This window comes from Lolium rigidum, chromosome 2 (genome assembly GCF_022539505.1).
Source record: "Lolium rigidum isolate FL_2022 chromosome 2, APGP_CSIRO_Lrig_0.1, whole genome shotgun sequence".
Lineage (NCBI taxonomy): Eukaryota > Viridiplantae > Streptophyta > Magnoliopsida > Poales > Poaceae > Lolium > Lolium rigidum.
In genome coordinates, this window is record NC_061509.1 from 150064036 (window position 1) to 150089107 (window position 25072).

At 47.1% G+C, this 25072-nt stretch overlaps 1 protein-coding gene across 1 annotated transcript; it reads right to left on the minus strand.

Moving 5' to 3' along the window:
• Positions 1-437: 437 nt before the first annotated feature.
• On the minus strand, positions 438-2112 carry LOC124690220 (putative glutamine amidotransferase GAT1_2.1). Its single transcript, XM_047223634.1, has 3 exons — positions 2028-2112; positions 781-1926; positions 438-445 (listed from the first exon to the last, which is right to left on the minus strand). Exons 1-3 carry the CDS (start codon positions 2110-2112, stop codon positions 438-440), a joined length of 1239 nt encoding a protein of 412 aa, XP_047079590.1.
• Positions 2113-25072: the final 22960 nt, after the last annotated feature.

A 25072-nucleotide genomic window follows, 5' to 3' on the forward strand; every position in this document is an offset into this window, starting at 1 on the left:
ATGTTTTTTTATGCGGGACGGGAGGTGGGTCGGAATCGAACGAAGGAATCGTGTGCGTGGTTCATCTGGATTCTGGTTTTCTTCGCTTGGTGCGGGATGAATTCTGGCCGGTTTTCTTACACGATTTTTTGTGCGGGAAACACACGAACGAGGCAACAGGGTCTTTTTGATGTACCATGGTTTTTGGACGTACGGACACCACCGATCCGCGTTTAATAGTAAAGAAGATAAAGAAGATTAGATATGTATTTTCTTGCCATTTTCGTCTCAGTTGACTGAGATATTTTTAGTCTCAGTCACCTCATAATAGTGCAACTGCAGTTCAAAGAAAATTACAACTCGATTTAGTCGCATATTCAAGGGTGGCAATTACCCTTCTTTAATAGAAAAGTACCACTCAACCACTTTTTTTTAAGGTTCTTAGATTTAAGAAAATCTCAGTTAACTGAGACATAGCAAAACCGCATAATTAAACATAAGTTGAATACTTTTATAATAAAGTTGACTCATTCGCTCACACGTGCGCGGCATGCACCGTCGCGTGATCCTTCCTAGTAAATAGTTTACTTTGTAGCTCGAAAATTTGTTCGATCCTTCATTTTCAGTGTAATGTTGACTACAAGATGATAAAATATAAACTATTTTAGAACAAAATTTGGAACTAGAAAGTAGACTAAATTAAAACGGAGGGATTATCTTAGATTGGCACCCTTCGTGGAAGGGATGGCTTCTGCGCCGCCGCTGCTGTTGTAGGCGGCGTAGAAGATTCCGACGACTCACCTCCGCCGTACGTGCGAGCAAGCCACACCCAGAACGCTGCGAGCCCGATGACGAACACAGCGACGACGCAGGTGCATCCCGCCAAGACACGGGTGTCCTTGACGGAGATGCCTAGGACGATGCTCAACATTAGAGTGATAACGCCTAGACCAATGCCCCACAGTCCTATGCCGAAGAGCTTCTCGACGACGGTCATCGGCGTGCACGGCAGGAACAACTCCGCGTAGGACCTGATCAGGAACAGCAGCGACCAGTAGACGCCGGACGAGAGCAGCAGCGGCAGCCGCCATGGGACGCTGCTGAAGAAGGAAGGGGTGTAGGCGTACACCAGAGACGAGGTCACGCCTACAGGGCACAAAATCTGGACAATGACAGCCACAGTCCACCTTCTACGACGGGATACATGTGCCAGCTTCTCCCCGAGCGTCAGGGGCAACAATGTCACGTTCAGCTGCATCTCCTGGTAGGCGACCGCTGCGCGGACGAACTCCTTGTAGACCTTGGGGCAGCCGGGGTAGTCGAACCCGTCGGCCTTGCGCATGCGCTCCGGTTGGAACTGTAAACCCATGATGAACTGACCCTCGCCGGGGCTGTACGCGTCGGGGTCGTAGAACCCTTCCACCAGCCCGTCCGGCGCCAACGCCATCGGCACGAACCGCTCCGCCAGCCGCCTCACGCCCTGGCGGTGGTAGCTGCTCACCATCATAGCTTGATTGTCGAGGGAGTCCGCGAACCAGTCATGCAGAGGTGTCCCGGGGAGGACGCGCACCTGGTGCCGGTGCCCGTCATAGTCGGCATAGTCGATGTGGCGGATGGCGGCAGAGGGCATGAGCTCGCGTTCGACGTCCTTGTAGAGAGAGCCGCCGCAGGCCACGTTGAGGACGTGCGAGCCGCCGCGGATGCCGAGGAACGGTATGTTGCGCTCGAGGCAGCAGCACGCGAGGAGCTCCATGGAGTCTTGTTCGGCGGCGTCGCTCGGGTGGAGGCGCCTCGTGGCCTCGAGCTGCTCCGGTGACAGGTCGTCATCTCCGCCCTCACCGACGCACAGAAGCACGCCGTGGATGGGCTCCAAAGAGTCGAGCATCTCATGCACACCGGACACCCGTGGCACGATGATCGACACCGCGCCGTGTAGGTGATAGTCCCCTGCATCCACGACGTGCCAATGTGAGCAACCGCCCGACCCATATCTGCTTTCGCCCAATGAATCCAACCAAAAAATTAAGATGAACTGATCAACAACTCACCGATGAACCTCCTCCCGTGGGCGGTGCGGCCGGAGACGATGAGCACGCGGGGGAGGATCCGGGAGAAATCAGCGGAGGAAGTCATGGCAATTGTAGCTCTTTCGATGGATCTTAGATAGTTTGGTGTCGGTTTTTCTTGGATTTGGGGGTGAAGTTTTTCTTTTACAACGGATTTGGGGGTGAAGTATGTACCTGGATCGATGGAAGTATATTTATTGAAGGCAAATCGTGCTTTAACAAAATTTTGGCACACGATAGCAATGGAGAGGATCGATGGCACATACCTTTAGTAATAGATATCGAATCGACCTGGAGTCAGAATCGAACAATGGAACGGAGACGGATGGCACCCACCAACTTTTGCTTCCAGTGCCAGAAAGGTCGAGGGCCCTCTTGGGTAGACTGGAGGCCCATTGGCTCGCATTAGGTAAGTAAAAAATAGGTTGTTTAATTATTCAGAAGGTCTTCATGTTGTGGTCCAACTGATTCTCAAAGCACCTTCGGAATAGGTCCGGGACCAACGCTCGAATCGACCGTTTCGGGCCGACCTGTCCTGTTGTCGTCCAATTTTGCATGCAGGCGTGCAGCGGTTGCACGCGTGGAGAAGTGCTGGAGACACCGCATTTTCTCAGCCCTCTCTCCCCACTTCCAGTCACCGGTTCAATCCTCTCTCTCTCCATTCAACTCCCTCACTTACACATGCCAACGTCCCATCAACCGCCACCCATGGCCTCCTCGCCTCCTTCGGCCCAACGCCAACAGATCCCACCGCCGGCACGACGGTCACCAGGCCGAACCCTGCGCAGCTGCGCATGGTCTGGGAATACGAGGCAGGCGGCTGCAATGCGGCAGCACAGATCGATCCTGGTCGAGTAACAGTGTTGAATCGGTCGTCTCCAGTCACTTCGAGGAACGTCGGGATGGGTACGACGAGCGCGGCTGTGGCCGCACTACAAGCCGCGGGGATTCGATCGGCGGATCCCGCGATGGGAGTTTTTTAGCCCTCCAACCTAGGGTTTGAATCGGCCAGGGCGGTGGCAATGGCGGCGAATGCAGAAGGCTCCAGCTGGGAGATGGAGCATCCGCCGAGGTTCATCTCTACACCGACGCACGCGTCCATGCCATGGGGCAAGCCGCGTCCGGCTGCTCCCAATGTCGCGCCACCGGTCGCGCCGCTGCCCTTCGGTTGACTCCGTGCTCGTCGGCAGCCATCTGCTCCATCAGCGCCTCATCCTCCGACCGCTGCTCTAGCGCCCTATCATCCGACCGCTGTTGCGGCTCCGCCTCCTTCTGGATTTGGGGTGCAACCTCGTGGACCACATGCCGGCGCCGCGGCGTGGCCTCCTCTAACATGCCCGCTTGCTCTCTGTCCCATTGTAAGTACTCTATCCCTTCCATATCGGACTGATATCAATGTAGATCAGATTGATGTCAATGTAGATGAGATTGATGTCAATGTAGATCAGATTGATGTGAATGTAGATCGGATTGATGTCAATGTGGTTTGCATGTTAGTCAGAAAGCATTGCATGTTAGTCATAAGCATGTCAATGATGAGTAGGATGAATGTAGATCCGATTGATGTCATTGGCAATGTGTGTTGGCATGGTGATGCTGAGCTTGTCATTGGCACAGTGATGTTGAGCATGTGCATTGGCATTGTGATGTTGAGCTTGTGCATTGTAACACCCCCGGCCGGGCCTGCTACCACTGGCAGCTCACTAGCATCTCTAGACTGGCCCCACAGACCAACACATGTCTTTCCTGCGCACTTTGTCCTCACTCGTGCACACCCGGGAAGGACTTCCCGGTCGGTCACCCATCCTCAAATTGCTCCGGGCCAAGCACGCTTAACCTCGGGGTTCTTTTTTTATGAGCTTCCGGAAAAGAAGTTGCAACTTGTTGGAATGAGTATCCTATCAATCCTATTAAACCCTGGGTCATGATGTCACACTCATCCCCATTAGAAGATCGACGCCCTCGTCGATCAGCCCTAGGCCAGGAACTTCCCCTGTTGGCACACTGATGGCGTGTGAGGCACACGTCCGTTGGGAACCCCAAGAGGAAGGTGTGATGCGCACAGCAGCAAGTTTCCCTCAGTAAGAAACCAAGGTTATCGAACCAGTAGGAGTCAAGGAGCACGTGAAGGTTGTTGGTGGCGGAGTGTAGTGCGGTGCAACACAAGGGATTCCAGCGCCAAAGTGGAACCTGCACAACACAATCAAAGTACTTTGCCCCAACGTAACAGTGAGGTTGTCAATCTCACCGGCTTGCTGTAAACAAAGGATTAGATGTATAGTGTGGATGATGATGTTTGTTTGCGAAGAACAGTAAAGAACAATTGCAATAGATTGTATTTCAGATGTAAAGAATTGGACCGGGGTCCACAGTTCACTAGTGGTGTCTCTCCCATAAGATAAATAGATGTTGGGTGAACAAATTACGGTTGGGCAATTGACAAATAAAGAAGGCATAACAATGCACATACATATATCATGATGAGTACTATGAGATTTAATCGGTGGCATTACGACAAAGTACATAGACCGCTATCCAAGCATGCATCTATGCCTAAAAAGTCCACCTTCAGAGTTATCATCCGAACCCCTTCCGAGTATTAAGTTGCAAACAACGAGACAATTGCATTAAGTATGGTGCGTAATGTAATCAACACAAATATGCTTAGACAAAGCATCGATGTTTTATCCCTAGTGGCAACAAGACATCCACAACCTTAGAGGTTGTTGTCACTCCCAGCATTCAATGGAGGCATGAACCCACTATCGAGCATAAATACTCCCTCTTGGAGTCACAAGTATCAACTTGGTCAGAGCCTCTACTAGCAACGGAGAGCATGCAAGAACATAAACAACATATATGTTAGATTGATAATCAACTTGACATAGTATTCAATATTCATCGGATCCCAACAAACACAACATGTAGCATTACAAATAGATGATCTTGATCATGATAGGCAGCTCACAAGATCTAACATGATAGCACAATGAGGAGAAGACAACCATCTAGCTACTGCTATGGACCCATAGTCCAGGGGTGGACTACTCACACATCGATCCGGAGGCGATCATGGCGATGAAGAGACCTCCGGGAGATGATTCCCCTCTCCGGCAGGGTGCCGGAGGCGATCTCCTGAATCCCCCGAGATGGGATTGGCGGCGGCGGCGTCTCCGGAAGGTTTTCCGTATCGTGGCTCTCGGTACTGGGGGTTTCGCGACGAAGGCTTTAAGTAGGCGGAAGGGCAGGTCAGGAGGCGTCACGGGGGCCCCACACGCTAGGGCCGCGCGGCCCCCTCTAGGCCGCGCCGCCCTAGTGTGGCGGCGCCCCGTGGCCCCACTTCGTATCTCCCTCGGTCTTCCGGAAGCTTCGTGGAAAAATAGGCCCCTCGGCGTTGATTTCGTCCAATTCCGAGAATATTTCCTTACTAGGATTTACGAAACCAAAAACAGCGAAAACAGACAATCGGCTCTTCGGCATCTCGTCAATAGGTTAGTGCCGGAAAATGCATAAATATGACATATAATGTGTATAAAACATGTGAGTATCATCATAAAAGTAGCATGGAACATAAGAAATTATAGATACGTTTGAGACGTATCAAGCATCCCCAAGCTTAGTTCCTACTCGCCCTCGAGTAGGTAAACGATAACAAGGATAATTTCTGAAGAGACATGCTATCATAATTTTGATCAATACTATTGTAAAGCATATGAGATGAATGCAGCGATTCGAAGCAATGATGAAGATAATGAGTAAACAAATGAATCATATAGCAAAGACTTTTCATGAATAGTACTTTCAAGACAAGCATCCATAAGACTTGCATAAGAGTTACTCATAAAGCAATAAATTCAAAGTAAAGGCATTGAAGCAACACAAAGGAAGATATAAGTTTCAGCGGTTGCTTTCAACTTCAACATGTATATCTCATGGATAATTGTCAACACAAAGTAATATAACAAGTGCAATAGGTAAACATGTAAGAATCAATGCACACAGTTGATACAAGTGTTTGCTTCGAAGGATAGAAAGAATAGGTAAACTGACTCAACAATAAAGTAAAAGAATGGCCCTTCGCAGAGGGAAGCATGGATTACTATTTTTGTGCTAGAGCTTTTCATTTTGAAAACAAGAAACAATTTTGTCAACGGTAGTAATAAAGTATATGTGTTATGTATAAGACATCTTATAAGTTGCAAGCCTCATGCATAGTATACCAATAGTGCTCGCACCTTGTCCTAATTAGCTTGGATTAACATGGATTATCATTGCATACCATATGTTTCAACCAAGTGTCACAAAGGGGTACCTCTATGCCGCCTGTACAAAGGTCTAAGGAGAAAGCTCGCAATGGATTTCTCGCTTTTGATTATTCTCAACTTAGACATCCATACCGGGACAACATAGACAACGAGATAATGGACTCCTCTTTAATGCATAAGCATTCAACAACGATTAAAATTCTCATAAGAGATTGAGGATTAATTGTCCAAACTCGAAACTTCCACCATGAATCATGGCTTTCGTTAGCGGCCCAATGTTCTTCTCTAACAATATGCATACTCAAACCATTTGATCATGAAAATCGCCCTTACTTCAGACAAGACGAACATGCATAGCAACTCACATGATATTCAACAAAGGTGTAAAAGTTGATGGCGTCCCCAGAAACATGGTTACCGCTGAAGTACATACTTTTCACCACAATAGTTTTTAAGGCTATTTTTTCCCATGAGCTATATATTGCAAAGGCAAAGGATAGAATTTTAAAGGTAGCACTCAAGTAATGTACTTTGGAATGGCAGAGAAATACCATGTTGTAGGTAGGTATGGTGGACACAAATGGCATAGTATTTGGCTCAAGGATTTGGATGCACGAGAAGAATTCCTCTCAATACAAGGCTAGGCTAGCAAGGTTGTTTGAAGCAAACTCAAGTATAAAAGGTGTAGAAAAGCTCACATATGAACATATTGTAAGTATTATAAGACTTTACATTGTCTCCTTGTTGTTCAAACACCTTAACCAGAAAATATCTAGACTCTAGAGAAACCAATCATGCAAACCAAATTTTAACAAGCTCTATGTAGTTATTCATTAATGGGTGCAAAGTATATGATGCAAGAGCTTAAACATGATCTATATGAGCACAACAATTGCCAAGTATCACATTATTCAAGAAATTATACCATTTACCACATGCAGCATTTTCTGTTTCCAACCATATAACAATGAATGAAGTAGTTCACCCTTCGCAATGAACATTAAAGATAAAGCTAAGAACACATGTGTTCATACGAAACAGCGGAGCGTGTCTCTCTCCCAAACAAAGAATGCTAGGATCCGATTTTATTCAAACAAAAACAAAAACAAAAGCAAACGAGACGCTCCAAGTAAAGCACATAAGATGTGACGAATAAAAATATAGTTTCACTAGAGGTGACCCGATAAGTTGTCGATGAAGAAGGGATGCCTTGGGCATCCCCAAGCTTAGATGCTTGAGTCTTCTTAAAATATGCAGGGATGAACCACGGGGGCATCCCCAAGCTTAGACTTTTCACTCTTCTTGATCATATTGTATCATCCTCCTCTCTTGACCCTTGAAAACTTCCTCCACACCAAACTCAAAACAATCTCATTAGAGGGTCAGTGCATAATTCATATATTCAGATGTGACATAATCATTCTTAACACTTCTGGACATTGCACAAAGCTACTGAAAGTTAATGGAACAAAGAAATTCATCAAACATAGCAAAACAGGCAATGTGAAATAAAAGGCAGAATCTGTCAAAACAGAACAGTCCGTAAAGACGAATTTTTTAGAGGCACCAGACTTGCTCAGATGAAAATGCCCAAATTGAATGAAAGTTGCGTACATATCTGAGGATCTGTTATCACCAGATTTTGGCCAAATCAGGAAGTGGGCCGTAAGGGAGATGGGCTTGGAAGGTTACACGTGGAAGATCTCTGAAGCGGCCTTGCACGAAGAGTTTGGGCTAGTTTGCCCGTGTATCTTTAATTATGGTAGATTGCATCTTAGATTAAAAGTTAGAGTTTGTATCGTGCACGGTGGGGATTATTCCCACGTTAGAAAGTCCCCTGGACTATAAATATGTATCTAGGGTTTATGGAATAAACAACAACCAACGTTCAACCAACCAATCAATCTCGGCGCATCGCCAACTCCTTCGTCTCGAGGGTTTCTACCGGTAGCATCATGCTGCCTAGATCGCATCTTGCGATCTAGGCAGCGATAAGCTTCATGTTGTTCATGCGTTGCTCGTATCGAAGCCTTTTTGATGGCGAGCAACGTAGTTATCATAGATGTGTTAGGGTTAGCATAGTTCTTCGTATAACATGCTATCGTAGTGCAACCCTTGCATATCTAGCCGCCCTTACACCTATCTTAGGTGTAGGGGCGGCACCCCGCTTGATCACTATTTAGTAGATCCGATCCGTTACGGTTGCTCCTTGTTCTACAAGGATTAGTTTAATATCTGCAATAGTTAGGCCTTACAAAGGGTTGGAGGATCCAGCGGCACGTAGGGTGTCGTTTGCTAGTCCTAGGCAGGATGTTCCGGGGATCAACCTCGTGTTGGTTTTTAGGCCCTACCTAGGATCAGCTTACGATCACCGTGCGTGGCCGCGAGGCCCAATCGTGAGTAGGATGATCCGATTATGCGGTGAAAACCCTAAATCGTCGTAGATCGCATTAGCTTTATCTTGATCAAGCAGGACCATCATATATTCGTGCACCTCGTACGAATCATGGGTGGATCGGCTCCCTGAGCCGATTCACAGGATAACCTGAGAGCCGATCGAGGCTCGTATTTAATGTTTACGTGTATGCCATGCAGGAAACCAAGCGAGGTATCTCCATCACCTTCCTGACCAGGTATAGGTCAGGTGGCACGCCCTTGCATCAGCATCGGACGTGTGTACCAGAGGCTTTGCGGGCCGTCGCTCGGAGGGACCAGGGCCATCCGAAGCCCTAGGTTGTTCCCGGCTCTACTGTGTTGCCCGTCGCTGCCCGCCGGTGGGTTTTGACCGCAACACATTCTGGCACGCCCGGTGGGACGAGCAATCTCGGCGCATCGCCAACTCCTTCATCTCGAGGGTTTCTACCGGTAAATCAGACGTCCACCGCTGCCATTTGCGTTGGCAGCACCAGAAGTGCCGACTTCACCGGCATTCGTCGTCTACAAGATCGGTGGTGACCCTAGTGACTACCAGTTCTTGCATGAGGCGCCTAAGGAGATCCCTCACGGGTACACGTGCACGTATGTGCCAGATTGCGGTAACTGGGCGCTCACAAACCAGGCCACAACATCAGGGACTTCTGGGAAAACAGGAGGGACGTCAGCGACGAATCTTGAGAAGCGGACGTGGCTAACTAAGTACGCCACCCCGACGAACCTCCGCAGCTCAGCTCCTGCAGTTGGCTCGGAGCTGGAAAAGCAAACATGGCTGGCTAAGTACGCCACCCCGGCGAATCTTCAGAGTTCAACTCCTGCAGCCAGCACAGCGGATCAGATCAGCACCATACTGAGAGACCAGTTCGGCATGGTGCCGAAAAGGAGGGCAATCGGCTATTCCAAGCCGTACCCTGACGACTACGAATTGATCCCGCTACCACCTAAATATCGGCTCCCTGATTTCTCCAAATTCAGTGGATCGGTGGTTCCAGCTCCATCGAGCACGTGGGCCGATATTTGGCACAACTAGGAATGGCCTCGATGTCGGATTCTCTACGCGTGAGGTTCTTCTCACAGTCCCTCACGGGATCGGCTTCGGGTGGTACACCTCGTTGCCACCAGACTCGATCCGGACTTGGAAGCAGTTGGAAGAACAGCTCCATATGCAGTACCACTCAGAGGCTTCCGAGTCTGGCCTTGCCGATCTAGCACAAATACGTCAGAAGCGTGGAGAAACTGTGATAGAATACATCCAGCCGCTTCAGGAATCTTAGGAACCGATGTTATTCGGTTCGTGTGACTGAAAAGGAAGCAGTCGAGTTGGCAGTAGCGGGCCTTGCAACACCGCTCAAGGACATGGCCTCCCAAGCAGACTACCCCTCACTGGCGCACATGGTTCAGAAACTGTCGGCATATGAACAGCGCCACCCGGACCTGTACCAGGACAAATTCAAGCGTGCAGTAGTCCTGGTCGAGGCAGAGGAAGACGAAGTTTCTGCGGGAGATCAAGAGGTAGCAGTGGCTGAATGGACTCGGGGGGCAACCCCCGTGTCCTGCAAATGGGTAAAGCCACCAGGCCCGCCCAGGGGGTTTGATTTTGACGTGACCAAAACTGAGCAAATCTTCGACCTCCTGCTCAAGGAGAAGCAGTTGATTCCCGAAGGTCTCAAATTCCCCACGGTACAAGAGCTGAACGGAAAGCCATACTGCAAATGGCATAACTCGCTCTCCCATGCCACCAACAACTGCAGGGTGTGGCGTCAGCACATCCAATCGGCGATAGAAAAAGGACGTCTGATTTTCAACCGAGACGCCATGAAGGTCGACACCCAACCCTTCCCCGCCGTTAACATGGTGGAATGCACTTACCCCGAAGGTTGCCAGCCAGGATCCTCGTTCAAGCATCAACATGGTAGGACCTGGGCACCACTCGGCAAAGATGGAGACGAGGGCAGCTGCTCTCGTAGCAAGGACACAGCAGGAGGCCGCTCCACGCGATCGGCTCCATCATGATGGCAAGCGCTACGTCACGGAGGGAGAAGTGAAGAACATGAGATATCAGCCGACCCCTCTCTGATCACCTCCTCAACAAGTATGTGAGTCAGTATGACCAACGCCGACAATCCAGCGATGATGATGAAAGAGATCGTCTGGCTAGAGAAGCCAGAAGACATCGTCGGCACGATCGCGATGAGGAGGAGTACGAGCGTCATGCCAAAGGAAAATCAAGGGAGCAAGACGACAATGACAGGCACTGGGACTGCCCCTTCTTCAGACACTGCTGGGATTCAGGAATGAGCCGATTGCCCACAATCGGCAATTGCCCAGAATGCAACCAGAAGAAGAAGGAGGCAGCCAACGTGTCCGTGTTCAAGCGCTTAGGGCCTCTCCCGCCACAAAGCAAACGTGCTGAGTCCCCTCGATGGGAAGATCTCGACGATTCGGAAGACGAGGGACAAGAAGAAGAAGAAGACAGGTACCACCGTCCAAGGTGGTGCCCTGATGGACTCAGCCGTTCCCAAAAGCGCAGGGTTCAGCGATTGCGCAGCCTGGAGGAAGCCGAAAGGTTATACTTGCATACGCTAAGGAAGGCACGACCTGATCTGGCTGCGAAAGTTCAGCGAACCCTGGACGAAGAGGATCGTCCACGGAAAATGGAGTGGCGTCCCAAGCAGAGGAAAGCCGATGATGAAACATCGGCCGGTACAAACATGATGCTCGTCCTTCCGACGGAGCTTAGTGCTCCACGATTACACGATGCACTCAAGGTGGACGACAGCAAGCGCATCAACATGATAAAGTCAGAGGTTGGGCTGGTTTTATCCACCAGCCTGACCGAGTAGCAAGAACAAACCGATGAGCAAATGGGGCGAGGCTGATCCTTGTGATCGGCCCCAAAAATTATGAAGGGGCATTACAGAACCTTCAGTCAGCGCTTCAATCAATATGGAGGCCGATTCCAGCAATCGGCCAAAATTATCTTCACCACATGTTCTGCTTGTGTTCAACATCGATCTATCGAGCGGTGGCCACGTCGGCGGATGAAAGTCAGCACGAATCCTCGCGGAGCCGACGTGCAAGTATAGTGCCTTGGCTAACCACAAAGCCGATATCTGCAGTCACCTGGCAGATTCGGCTCGGGGGGCATATAGTCAGAGGAACATGTGCGGATAAACATGTGTAAACATGTGCGCAGTAAAACATTATGGGCCGATTAGAAAAAATCGGCCAGTAAAAAATAAAAAAATTCTACCGGCTATGTGCTCAGGGCTCACATTGTCGCCAAGATGGTCAACCCTTTGCGTCAGTTAAGCTGTTGGTGTTTCATCTACAACATTGGCGCCCAGTGGAAGGAAACTGATCAATGGGGGCAAGTCTGGCTGATTCTTCATGGTGGCTATCTCGGATTACCAGATTACCTGAGGTCAGAGCCTTTTTGTTTGATCTGTGCATCCATGCCGGTATTCTCGCCTTGATTGAGGCTCGGGGGGCAGCTCGCCCTAAAATATCTTTGTTTTGGAGAGCCGATTTCGTTGGAATCGGCTGGTTCCATATTAATAACTTGGAAGCCAATGGTAACGTGTTTGGCTGATTCATCACTATTCTTGCCTTGGGTGAGGCTTGGGGGGCAACTCGCCTGAAAGTTTCTTGGCTCGGAGAGCAAATTTGGTTGGAATCGGCTGGCTCTACATCGCAACTGTTCTGAAAAGGGGTGCTTTTGCTACAGAGGTATCAGCTTTAGCATCCAAGCTGATTCAGCGACAGTTCCGGGGCCCTTGTAAAGACACCTGCTCAAGACTAAACCCACGGCTTACTCGCGATCGGCGGTGCTATCATCATCGGTAAGACCGGCTAATTTGGAGGGATGACTCGAATTGACCTGTCTCGCAGATTATCGTGGGAGACCGATGCGTTGCCATCAGTCATTGAACATTGATTGGGCTAACGGTCGACAAAGTCAGATGAGGGAAAATCGGCTGAATCAGCATACAGGACATCGGCAAAGTCAAAAGGAGTTTTTATTGATAATAAAATTTCTTACAAGGAGAAGCCGATTGTTCAACAAAAGGGAACGGATTACTACTGCCAACCCTATGCTAGTAAATCCCTACTCTAAGGGCTGTTGCTGTCGTCGCCGTCGCTGAGGTAGCTGCCGCCATTGCTGCTGTCGGCGAGTTCTTCGTTGCTGCTACTGTGACCTTCAGCAGAGGCCTCCTCCTCGTCATCATCATCGTCCTCGTCTGACCAAGCCCAGCCCCGGATACGCTTTGGTGGTGGTTCGTCGGAGGAGGTGTCGTCCTCCTGTTCCTTCTTCAGGTCGGAGGAGACGTCTTCTTCTTCGTCGTCCTCTTCTTCTTTGGTAACGGAGGTGAATTTGCCCCGGAAGGGAGGGTCGTCGTCATCGCTCTCCGCCTCCAGTGCTCCGTCAACCAGGTACCGGAGGTCATCTTCCCCGTCGGTTAGGGGCATGGCCCCATCTGACCAGACGAGGTCCTCACCCTCCAGCACGAAGTCGAAGTCCCACTCCTGCTTGTCCCAATGTTTGGGAGCCCGGCGGTTGTACGCCTCCATCTGGTCGTGCTCTGGAACCAGCTCGCTTGAGGAAGAGGATTGGAGAGAGACGGAAGAGGAGGAAGAAGACGACATGGCTGAGGGAGAAGAGGGTTGTTTGGTGCCGATAGCTAGAACAGGGGAAGGGGATGAAGTGGGCTAATCAATCGGCACGGTTAAATAATGGGAAATCTGGTGGAAATTTAATGCTATTGCAGTTTCCGAGGAGGTGATGCTAAAGCTATCGAATTTTGCAGAGAAGTCGAAAAGACAGGGCATCATGATGAAAGATGCTGCAACAGGTCTGCTCTGCCAAGACATGACCCTTCGAAGGAAAAACGGAGTGGTTTTGGAATTATCATTGCCAAAACCAGGGGGGCATGTGTTATCACCAGATTTTGGCCAAATCAGGAAGTGGGCCGTAAGGGAGATGGGCTTGGAAGGTTACACGTGGAAGATCTCTGAAGCGGCCTTGCACGAAGAGTTTGGGCTAGTTTGCCCGTGTATCTTTAATTATGGTAGATTGCATCTTAGATTAAAAGTTAGAGTTTGTATCGTGCACGGTGGGGATTATTCCCACGTTAGAAAGTCCCCTGGACTATAAATATGTATCTAGGGTTTATGGAATAAACAACAACCAACGTTCAACCAACCAATCAATCTCGGCGCATCGCCAACTCCTTCGTCTCGAGGGTTTCTACCGGTAAGCATCATGCTGCCTAGATCGCATCTTGCGATCTAGGCAAGCATAAGCTTCATGTTGTTCATGCGTTGCTCGCATCGAAGCCTTTTTGATGGCGAGCAACGTAGTTATCATAGATGTGTTAGGGTTAGCATAGTTCTTCGTATAACATGCTATCGTAGTGCAACCCTTGCATATCTAGCCGCCCTTACACCTATCTTAGGTGTAGGGGCGGCACCCCGCTTGATCACTATTTAGTAGATCCGATCCGTTACGGTTGCTCCTTGTTCTACAAGGATTAGTTTAATATCTCGCAATAGTTAGGCCTTACAAAGGGTTGGAGGATCCAGCGGCACGTAGGGTGTCGTTTGCTAGTCCTAGGCGAGGATGTTCCGGGATCAACCTCGTGTTGGTTTTTAGGCCCTACCTAGGATCGGCTTACGATCACCGTGCGTGGCCGCGAGGCCCAATCGTGAGTAGGATGATCCGATTATGCGGTGAAAACCCTAAATCGTCGTAGATCGCATTAGCTTTATCTTGATCAAGCAGGACCATCATATATTCGTGCACCTCGTACGAATCATGGGTGGATCGGCTCCCGAGCCGATTCACGGGATAACCCGAGAGCCGATCGAGGCTCGTATTTAATGTTTACGTGTATGCCATGCAGGAAACTAAGCGAGGTATCTCCATCACCTTCCCGACCGGTATAGGTCAGGTGGCACGCCCTTGCATCAGCATCGGACGTGTGTACCAGAGGCTTTGCGGGCCGTCGCTCGGAGGGACCAGGGCCAGCCGAAGCCCTAGGTTGTTCCCGGCTCTACTGTGTTGCCCGTCGCTGCCCGCCGGTGGGTTTTGACCGCAACAGGATCACGAACGTAAATTGGCAGATTTTTTAAAATTTTCTACAGACGGGGCGGCTCAATTTCGTGACAGCAAGAAATCTGTTCCTGCGCAGTAATCCAAATCTAGTATTGACTTTACTATCAAAGACTTTACTTGGCACAACAATGCAATAAAATAAAGATAAGGAGAGGTTGATACAGTAATAACAACTTCCAAGACTCAAATATAAAACAAAAGTGCGAAGTAAAATAATGGGTTGTCTCCCATAAGCGCTTTTCTTTAACGCCTTTCAGCTAGGCGCAGAAAGTGTGAATCAAGTATTGTCAAGAGACGAAGCATTAACATTCTTACCAGGGGCTTTGCGCCTACCCTTCTTACTCTTATTCTTACTCTTTGGTTTAGGGAATATATGACCACATCCCGGTATAGAGGATTTTAGAGTGCCTTTCTCCACATCTATGGTTACTCCCAAGAGCTTCAACAGGGATCTTCCAAGTGTGATTTGTCCTGTCCCTACACATTCAATAACGAGATAATCAGTGGATACCGTCCTTCCAAGAAGGGTTGTGAATACTCGTTCAGCTATTCCCTTAGGAATTATAACAGAGTTATCAGTAAGAGTTATTCCTTCTCCACCTTCAGTAAGTCCCCAAAGTTTCAAAGATTCATAAATACATTCAGGCATAAGGCAAAATTCAGTCATAATATCACAACAGGCATTACATTTTTTACCATCAATAGTAACTTTAATAGTAGGATCCCACATTGAAGGTTCAGAGTTTATTGGAACATAATCAAAATGCTCACGAATCCGTCCATACCCTTCTTTTAAGCAAGATACACTTGTCTCAAGGGTGTTCAATCTATTATAAATGCTAACAAGAGATGGATCAAAATTATTAGTGGAGCTAGATGATGTAACCAATTTTTTTATGGCATTAAAAGCTTGATCCCCATCACAATGAAGGAAATCTCCTCCCGCTACAGCATCCAAGGCATATCTATAGCGAAGAATATGCCCAAAATAAAAGTTAGTAAGAAGCAAACTTAGGGTCATTTTAGGTTCAGTTTTATTATAAGAATCAAAAATTCTAGACCAAGTTTCTTTAAAGCTCTCTTCACCACCTTGTTTAAAAGTGAAGATCGAGTCCTCAGGTGATAGAGTAACAACTACAGGACTAGTCATGATAATAAAATAGAGTAAATGCAAGTAACTAATTTTTTGTGTGTTTTCAATATAGAGAACAAGACAGTAAATAAAGTAAAGCTAGCAACTAATTTTTTTGTGTTTTTGATATAAGAGCAAACAAAGCAGTAAATAAAATAAAGTAAAGCAAGACAAAACAAAGTAAAGAGACTGGATGTGGGAGACTCCCCTTGCAGCGTGTCTTGATCTCCCCGGCAACGGCGCCAGAAATTTGCTTGATGGCGTGTAAGGCACACGTCCGTTGGGAACCCCAAGAGGAAGGTGTGATGCGCACAGCATCAAGTTTCCCTCAGTAAGAAACCAAGGTTATCGAACCAGTAGGAGTCAAGGAGCACGTGAAGGTTGTTGGTGGCGGAGTGTAGTGCGGCGCAACACCAGGGATTCCGGCGCCAACGTGGAACCTGCACAACACAATCAAAGTACTTTTCCCCAACGTAACAGTGAGGTTGTCAATCTCACCGGCTTGCTGTAAACAAAGGATTAGATGTATAGTGTGGATGATGATGTTTGTTTGCGAAGAACAGTAAAGAACAATTGCAGTAGATTGTATTTCGGATGTAAAGAATTGGACCGGGGTCCACAGTTCACTAGTGGTGTCTCTCCCATAAGATAAATAGATGTTGGGTGAACAAATTACAGTTGGGCAATTGACAAATAAAGATGGCATAACAATGCACATACATATATCATGATGAGTACTATGAGATTTCTTCAGGGCATTACGACAAAGTACATAGACCGCTATCCAGCATGCATCTATGCCTAAAAAGTCCACCTTCAGGTTATCATCCGAACCCCTTCCAGTATTAAGTTGCAAACAACAGACAATTGCATTAAGTATGGTGCGTAATGTAATCAACACAAATATCCTTAGACAAAGCATCGATGTTTTATCCCTAGTGGCAACAGCACATCCACAACCTTAGAGGTTGCTGTCACTCCCCGAGATTCAATGGAGGCATGAACCCACTATCGAGCATAAATACTCCCTCTTGGAGTCACAAGTATCAACTTGGCCAGAGCCTCTACTAGCAACGGAGAGCATGCAAGAACATAAACAACATATATGATAGATTTATAATCAACTTGACATAGTATTCAATATTCATCGGATCTCAACAAATACAACATGTAGCATTACAAATAGATGATCTTGATCATGATAGGCAGCTCACAAGATCTAACATGATAGCACAATGAGGAGAAGACAACCATCTAGCTACTGCTATGGACCCATAGTCCAGGGGTGGACTACTCACACATCGATCCGGAGGCGATCATGGTGATGAAGAGACCTCCGGGAGATGATTCCCCTCTCCGGCAGGGTGCCGGAGGCGATCTCCCGAATCCCCCGAGATGGGATTGGCGGCGGCGGCGTCTCCGGAAGGTTTTCCGTATCGTGGCTCTCTGCATCGGGGGTTTCGCGACGAAGGCTTTAAGTAGGCGGAAGGGCAGGTCAGGAGGCGTCACGGGGGCCCCACACGCTAGGGCCGCGCGGGCCCCCTCTAGGCCGCGCCGCCCTAGTGTGGCGGTGCCCCGTGGCCCCACTTCGTATCTCCCTCGGTCTTCTGGAAGCTTCGTGGAAAAATAGGCCCCTGGGCGTTGATTTCGTCCAATTCCGAGAATATTTCCTTACTAGGATTTCTGAAACCAAAAATAGCAGAAAACAACAACTGGCTCTTCGGCATCTCGTCAATAGGTTAGTGCCGGAAAATGCATAAATATGACATATAATGTGTATAAAACATGTGAGTATCATCATAAAAGTAGCATGGAACATAAGAAATTATAGATACGTTTGAGACGTATCACACACGTCCATGCGTCCAGTTGATGAAGAGAAGAGCAAAGCTGCGCCTAAGGCTGCACCTGATTCATCATCGGCTCAACCTTGAAATGTCTCTTGCTCCATTATTGTAATCAAACCTGATACAGTTTTAGTCTAGTTTTGTTTCATACTGGCTCTGTTGTTAGTACCAACAATATTTTGGATGTAATATATGCGCTCCTGATGGGAGTTTTTATTTATACTTTCCTGAGCCGAAAATTATGCTGCAGATTCCTTCAACTTCTTCCCGTGATGATCCTTCTTTGAATCCTTCGGCTAGCGATGAATCTGCACTTGTTCGTCGTTTGCGCGATCAAATATCTCGATTGAACAAAGATATAACCAACCTTCATGCTATGGCAACATTGGTGAAAAGGAAAAGCGAGATTGCTACCGCAATCGAGCAACATGCTCTAGATCGCCTCTGTGCTGCTACTGAAAGCTTAAGCTGTAAGTATCTGACCACCTTTTGATTTCTATCGACTTACTTGCTAAGTAATCTTCTGCTGACTAGCTTTTGTACTTCAACAGTCGTGGCTTTCGATGAATCAGAAGAGAATAGGCGAATCCACGAAAAGATCGAAGCGATGACCGATGTTGCTCACCCGAAACATGAATTGTGGTCCAATCGATCGAAAGATGTAGCCATGGCTAAATTTGAGCATCGAGTGGAAAAGGTGCATTGTTATTTTGACAAGTACCACACTCTTATCTCGATGGTATGGAAAACCATGTTTCCACTAGACCAAGCACCCGAGACTTTGTCTGCTTTGTTCACCTGATTTAAGAGTCCGGAAAGAATTCGACTGGTGGTGCGAAAGGAACTTCTTGCTGGAGCTGAGCTTGCGCTTGCGCTTGCCTCAGTCTTAGCGTGCCACCCAACCTTAGATTTGGAGGTCAGAGCGAATGCTAATAGGAGATTAGACCAGTATTATTCCATAGCCAGACACCCTGCATATGCTATTATCTCTCGGATGGAAACATGAATCGAAAGAGATTTGAAGGCTCGAGAAAATCAAAAAGCCATGCCATGAAGTTATGTATATATGACCTTGCGCTGCAAGGAGTAATCCTGTATGTACTTTGATGTATTTTTTATACATCATTTGTTTTTGAACTTGTTAGCTCGATTAAAAAGTTTTTGTCGAGGGCGGCTGAGTGATCAAGTCAGCCTGCTCACCCGACGACTCCGTTGTATTTGCATTATTTGCAGAGTCGATTTGTAAGTTTCGTAAGAGCGACACCCATCGAGTAAACGAGGGATTTAGGTGCTTTATGTATTTGGCTTCGTCACACTGTGCACCGGTATGAGCCTTTTTTAAGTAATATTTTTTCCATCGACTGCAGCACTCGTGAATTATCTTGAGGCTTGGATGATTTGTTGCATATCGATAACCATAGCTCCCGATGGGAGTATTAGTTAATTGTCAGTACTGTAAGTAGCCCTCGAGTGTTATCGAGTTTGGCTGTGTAACATGCAATTATAGCCGAAGCTCCCGATGGGAGTAGTTAGCCAACAAAAGGGAACCTGAATAATTGTTCGAGTAATGAATTTAATAAATATAGGAGCCCAATCAAGAATTTTATTCATAATATGTGATAGGCTAAGAAGCCTTCATGTAGAAAATAGAGAGTAGATGAGTCCTATGCGTAGAATCGCCGCAAGTGTGCAATGTTCCATGGATTGTCAACGTCCTTGCCTGAAGCAGGATTCTTGAGACGATAAGCTCCTCCTGGTATAACTTCAGTGACTATGAACGGTCCTTCCCATGGAGACTCAAGTTTCAAAGTTCTTTCTTGCTTCAGTCGTAATACCATGTCACCAATGCTGAAACCACGGTTGCGAACTCTTCGACTGTGGTAATTTCGAATTGCCTGTTGATATACAGTCGTCCTGGCTAAAGCAATGTCTCGAGCTTTATCAAGAAGGTCTACAACATCTTGTAATGCAATATTGGAAGTTATCTCTGTGTACGCAGTCACCCGGGGAGCTTCAAAACGAACATCGGCTGGTAAAACTGCTTCGGCTCCGTACACGAGGAAAAACGGAGTATACTTGGTTGACCTGTTTGGTGTAGTCTGTAGGCTCCATAGCACATATGGTAATTCTTCGACCCAAGCCCCAGCTGCGCATGTCAGACGCTTTTTAATGTCGTCGCATATTAAGCCATTTATCCTTTCGACTTGACCATTGGTTTGAGGATGTGCAACCAAGGAAAATTTGAGTTTGATATCACCATCATCGCAGAATTTGCGGAATTCCTTGGAATCAAAATTACTCTAATTATCTGTAATGATTTACGGGGCATACCAAAACGACAAGTTATTCCTTCAAAGAATTTAACAGCATTTTTAGCTGTTTGGTCTCTGACTGGTACGGCTTCAATCCATTTAGTGAACTTGTCGACTGCGACCAATAGATATGTGTGCCCTCCTGGTGATGATCTCGGTAGTGGACCAACTTGATCGAGTCCCCATTGCGCAAAAGGCCAGGCCAAAGGTATTGTCATTAGGTCCGTTGCAGGCGCGTGTGGTTTTGGTGCAAAACGTTGACAAGCGTCACATTTTTTACCAAGTCCCGAGCATCAGACGCGGCCGTTGGCCAATAAAATCTTGCTCTGAAAGCTCTGGCTACGAGGGCCCTACTGCTTGCATGGTGACCACAAGTTCCTTCGTGTATTTCTCGCAGAAGAGCTTTTCCATCGTTAATGGCAATACACCTTTGAAAGATACCAGAAATGCTGCGCTTGTAAAGTTCGCCATCAACTATAGTAAAGGCCTTAGATCGGCGTATGATACACTTGGCTTCCGTCGGGTCATCTGGTAATTTTTGCTCCATCAAGTATGCCAAAAAAGGCTCGGTCCAAAGTTCTTTCTTGCTTCAGTCGTAATACCATGTCACCAATGCTGAAACCACGGTTGCGAACTCTTCGACTGTGGTAATTTCGAATTGCCTGTTGATATACAGCCGTCCTGGCTAAAGCAATGTCTCGAGCTTTATCAAGAAGGTCTACAACATCTTGTAATGCAATATTGGAAGTTATCTCTGTGTACGCAGTCACCCGGGGAGCTTCAAAACGAACATCGGCTGGTAAAACAGCTTCGGCTCCGTACACGAGGAAAAACGAAGTATACTTGGTTGACCTGTTTGGTGTAGTCCGTAGGCTCCATAGCACATATGGTAATTCTTCGACCCAAGCTCCAGCTGCGCCTGTCAGACGCTTTTTAATGCCGTCGCATATTAAGCCATTTATCCTTTCGACTTGACCATTGGTTTGAGGATGTGCAACCAAGGAAAATTTGAGTTTGATATCACCATCATCGCAGAATTTGCGGAATTCCTTGGAATCAAAATTACTCTCATTATCTGTAATGATGTACGGGGCATACCAAAACGACAAGTTATTCCTTCAAAGAATTTAACAGCATTTTTAGCTGTTTGGTCTCTGACTGGTACGGCTTCAATCCATTTAGTGAACTTGTCGACTGCGACCAATAGATATGTGTGCCCTCCTGGTGATGATCTCGGTAGTGGACCAACTTGATCGAGTCCCCATTGCGCAAAAGGCCAGGCCAAAGGTATTGTCATTAGGTCCGTTGCAGGCGCGTGTGGTTTTGGTGCAAAACGTTGACAAGCGTCACATTTTTTACCAAGTCCCGAGCATCAGACGCGGCCGTTGGCCAATAAAATCTTGCTCTGAAAGCTCTGGCTACGAGGGCCCTACTGCTTGCATGATGACCACAAGTTCCTTCGTGTATTTCTCGCAGAAGAGCTTTTCCACCGTTAATGGCAATACACCTTTGAAAGATACCAGAAATGCTGCGCTTGTAAAGTTCGCCATCAACTATAGTAAAGGCCTTAGATCGGCGTATGATACACTTGGCTTCCGTCGGGTCATCTGGTAATTTTTGCTCCATCAAGTATGCCAAAAAAGGCTCGGTCCAAAGAGGTTCAAGAATAAGAACTTGCTCTGTAGGTTGTAGTGTAGGACCTTCGACATCCTCTTGGATTTTATTTTCTGAACTAGCAGTTGACACTTCCGGAGATGCCGACACTTTTTCTTTAATCGATATTTGAGCAATAACTTCATAGAAGACTCCATCTGGAATAGGGGAACATGTAGACCCTATGTTTGCCAAGGCGTCGGCTTCCTCATTGCTGGCTCTTCCCATGTGTTTTAGCTCGCATCCTTAAAATTTGGCTTCCATAGACTGGTATAGTTGACGGTAAGCAATCATGTTGTCACTGACTGCATCGCATAGATTCATCGACTGCTGCACCACAAGATTTGAATCTCCATAAATTTCCAAGCGGGTTGCTCCGCATGCCTTAGCCATTCGCATCTCGTGCAACAGTGCTTCGTATTCCGCTTCATTATTTGTCGACAGCGAAAAGTTCATCCACAGAATATATCTCATCTTGTCTCCCTGTGGTGAGATCAATATTACTCCTGCGCTTGCGCCTGTACTCCGTTTTGATCCGTCAAAGTACATTGTCCAGGATCCAGACATGTCGGGAGCTGCTGGAGTTTGCAATTCAATCCAATCAGCTAAGAAATCTGGGAGAACCTGATATTTGATTGCTATCCGATTGACATAAGTTATATCATGTGGCGCTAACTCGATAGCCCATTGAGATACTCTACCCGTTGCCTCCGGGTTGGTGAGTATATTCTTCAATGGTGCTTCGCTTACCACAATGATCGGGTGCTCCGTGAAGTAATGCCGTAGCTTTCGTGCTGTCCTCCATACGGCATATGCTAACTTCCGGTGATGAGGATATCGCTGCTTTGCTGGTGTAAGTACCTCGCTGAGGTAGTAAACATGTCGTTGTACACCATGAACTCTCCATGCCTCTTCTCTCTCAACGACTAGGACCGTGCTGAAGACTTGCACCGTTGCAGCTATATACATGAGCATTGGTTCTTTTTCATGCGGATTCATGAGTACTAGAGTTGTCGATAGAATCTTCTTTAGATTATCGAAAGATTCCTGCGCCTCGGCCGTCCACTCGAATTTTTCCGATTTCTTCATCAACTGATAAAAGGGCAAAGCTTTTTCTCCTAACTTGGCGATAATTCTGCTAAGTGCTACCAACCATCCTGCCAACTATTGCACTTGATGCAAATTCTTCGGCGGTTCCATGTCAAGGATAGCTTTGATTTTCAAAGGATTGGCCTCTATACCTCTAGCTGAGATGAAGTATCCGAGTACCTGTCCTCCTGGCAACCCGAAGAAACATTTCTTCGGGTTCAGCTTTATTTTATATCTGTCGAGATTGTCGAAAGTTTCACGCAGATCGTCAATGAGGGTGACTGCATTTTTGGTTTTAACCACAATATCGTCGATGTAGACTTCGATATTTCGACCAATTTGCTCTCCAAGGCAAGCTTGCTGATACGTCTCCAACGTATCTATAATTTCTGATGTTCCATGCTAGTTTTATGACAATACCTACATGTTTTGCTCACACTTTATAATGATTTCATGCATTTTCCGGAACTAACCTATTAACAAGATGCCACAGTGCCAGTTCCTGTTTTCTGTTGTTTTTGGTTCCAGAAAAGTTGTCGGGTAATATTCTCGGAATTCGACGAAACAAAAGCCAAACATCTTATTTCACCGAGACGGACCAGAACACCGAAGGGGAGCCGGAGAGGAGGCCCAGGCCCCCCAGACCACAGGGCGGCGTGGCCTATAGGGGGGGCGCGCCAGCCTATGGGGAGGGAGCCCCCTGGCTCCTCCGACTCCGCCTCTTCGCCTATATAACCCCTCGCGACGTAAAAACCCTACACCAATTGACGAAACTCCAGAAAGACTCCAGGGGCGCCGCCGCCATCGCGAAACTCCAATTCGGGGACAGAATCTCGTTCCGGCACGCCGCCGGGACGGGGAAGTGCCCCCGAAGCCATCTTCATCGACGCCACCGCCTCCATCATGCTCCGTGAGTAGTTCCCCCATGGACTACGGGTTCTAGCCGTAGCTAGTTGGTACTCTCTCTCCCATGTACTTCAATACAATGATCTCATGAGCTGCCTTACATGATTGAGATTCATCTCGATGTAATCGGTGTTGTGTTTGTTGGGATCCGATGAATTGTTACATTATGATCAGTCTATCTATATAAGTTTGTGAAGTTATTGTTGCTGCAATATTGTTGTGTTTAATGCTTGTCACTAGTGCACGAGTGGCATGATCTTAGATTTAAGCTCTATACTTATTGCTTAGATTGTATCTACAAGTTGTTTGCACATGTCTATGTCCGAACCCGAGGCCCCGTAGTGACAAGAATCGGGATAACTCGGAGGGGAAGGCTTAGGTATGAGGATCACATGTTTTCACCAAGTGTTAATGCTTTGCTCCGGTGCTCGTTAAAAGGAGTACCTTAATTACCGATGAGATTCCCTTGAGGCCCGGCCGCCACCGGCTCGGTAGGACAAAAGATGTTAAGCAAGTTTCTCATTGCGAGCACGTATGACTATATATGGAAAACATGCCTACATGATTAATAATCTTGATGTTCTGTCTTAATGCTATTTCAATCCTATCAATTGCCCAACCGTAATTTGTTCACCCAACACTTGTTATTGCGAGAGTTACCACTAGTGAAGATAGCTGGGAACCCCGGTCCATCTCTCATCATCATATACTCGTTCTATATGTCATTGGAAGTAGTATCAACTATTTTCTGGTGCCATTGCCTCTGTGTTATCATGTATCGCTGTCGTGTTACTCGTTACTATTGCTCTCATATCACTGCTCGCTTTCACATCACCCCCGTTACTAGTGCTTTTCCAGGTGCAGCTGAATTGACAACTCAGTTGTTAAGGCTTATAAGTATTCTTTACCTCCCCTTGTGTCGAATCAATAAATTTGGGTTTTACTTCCCTCGAAGACCGTTGCGATCCCCTATACTTATGGGTTATCAAGACTATTTTCCGGCGCCGTTGCCGGGAGGCATAGCTCTACTCATAAGTTCACTCCGGGGAGTACACTCTACCTCTCTCTCTGTTTTATTTTATTTTGTTTTGCCTAGTTTACTTTTGTCTAGTTTATTTGTGCTTAGTTTATTTCTGTCTAGTATTATTTTGCTTAGTTTACTTTTGCCTAGTTTGTTTTTGTCTTGTTTTATTTTCCCTATATACCCGAAAATCCATAAAAATTTGAAAAACCGAAAAATTAAAAACTGTTGTTATGGCAGAACCCACAACCTAT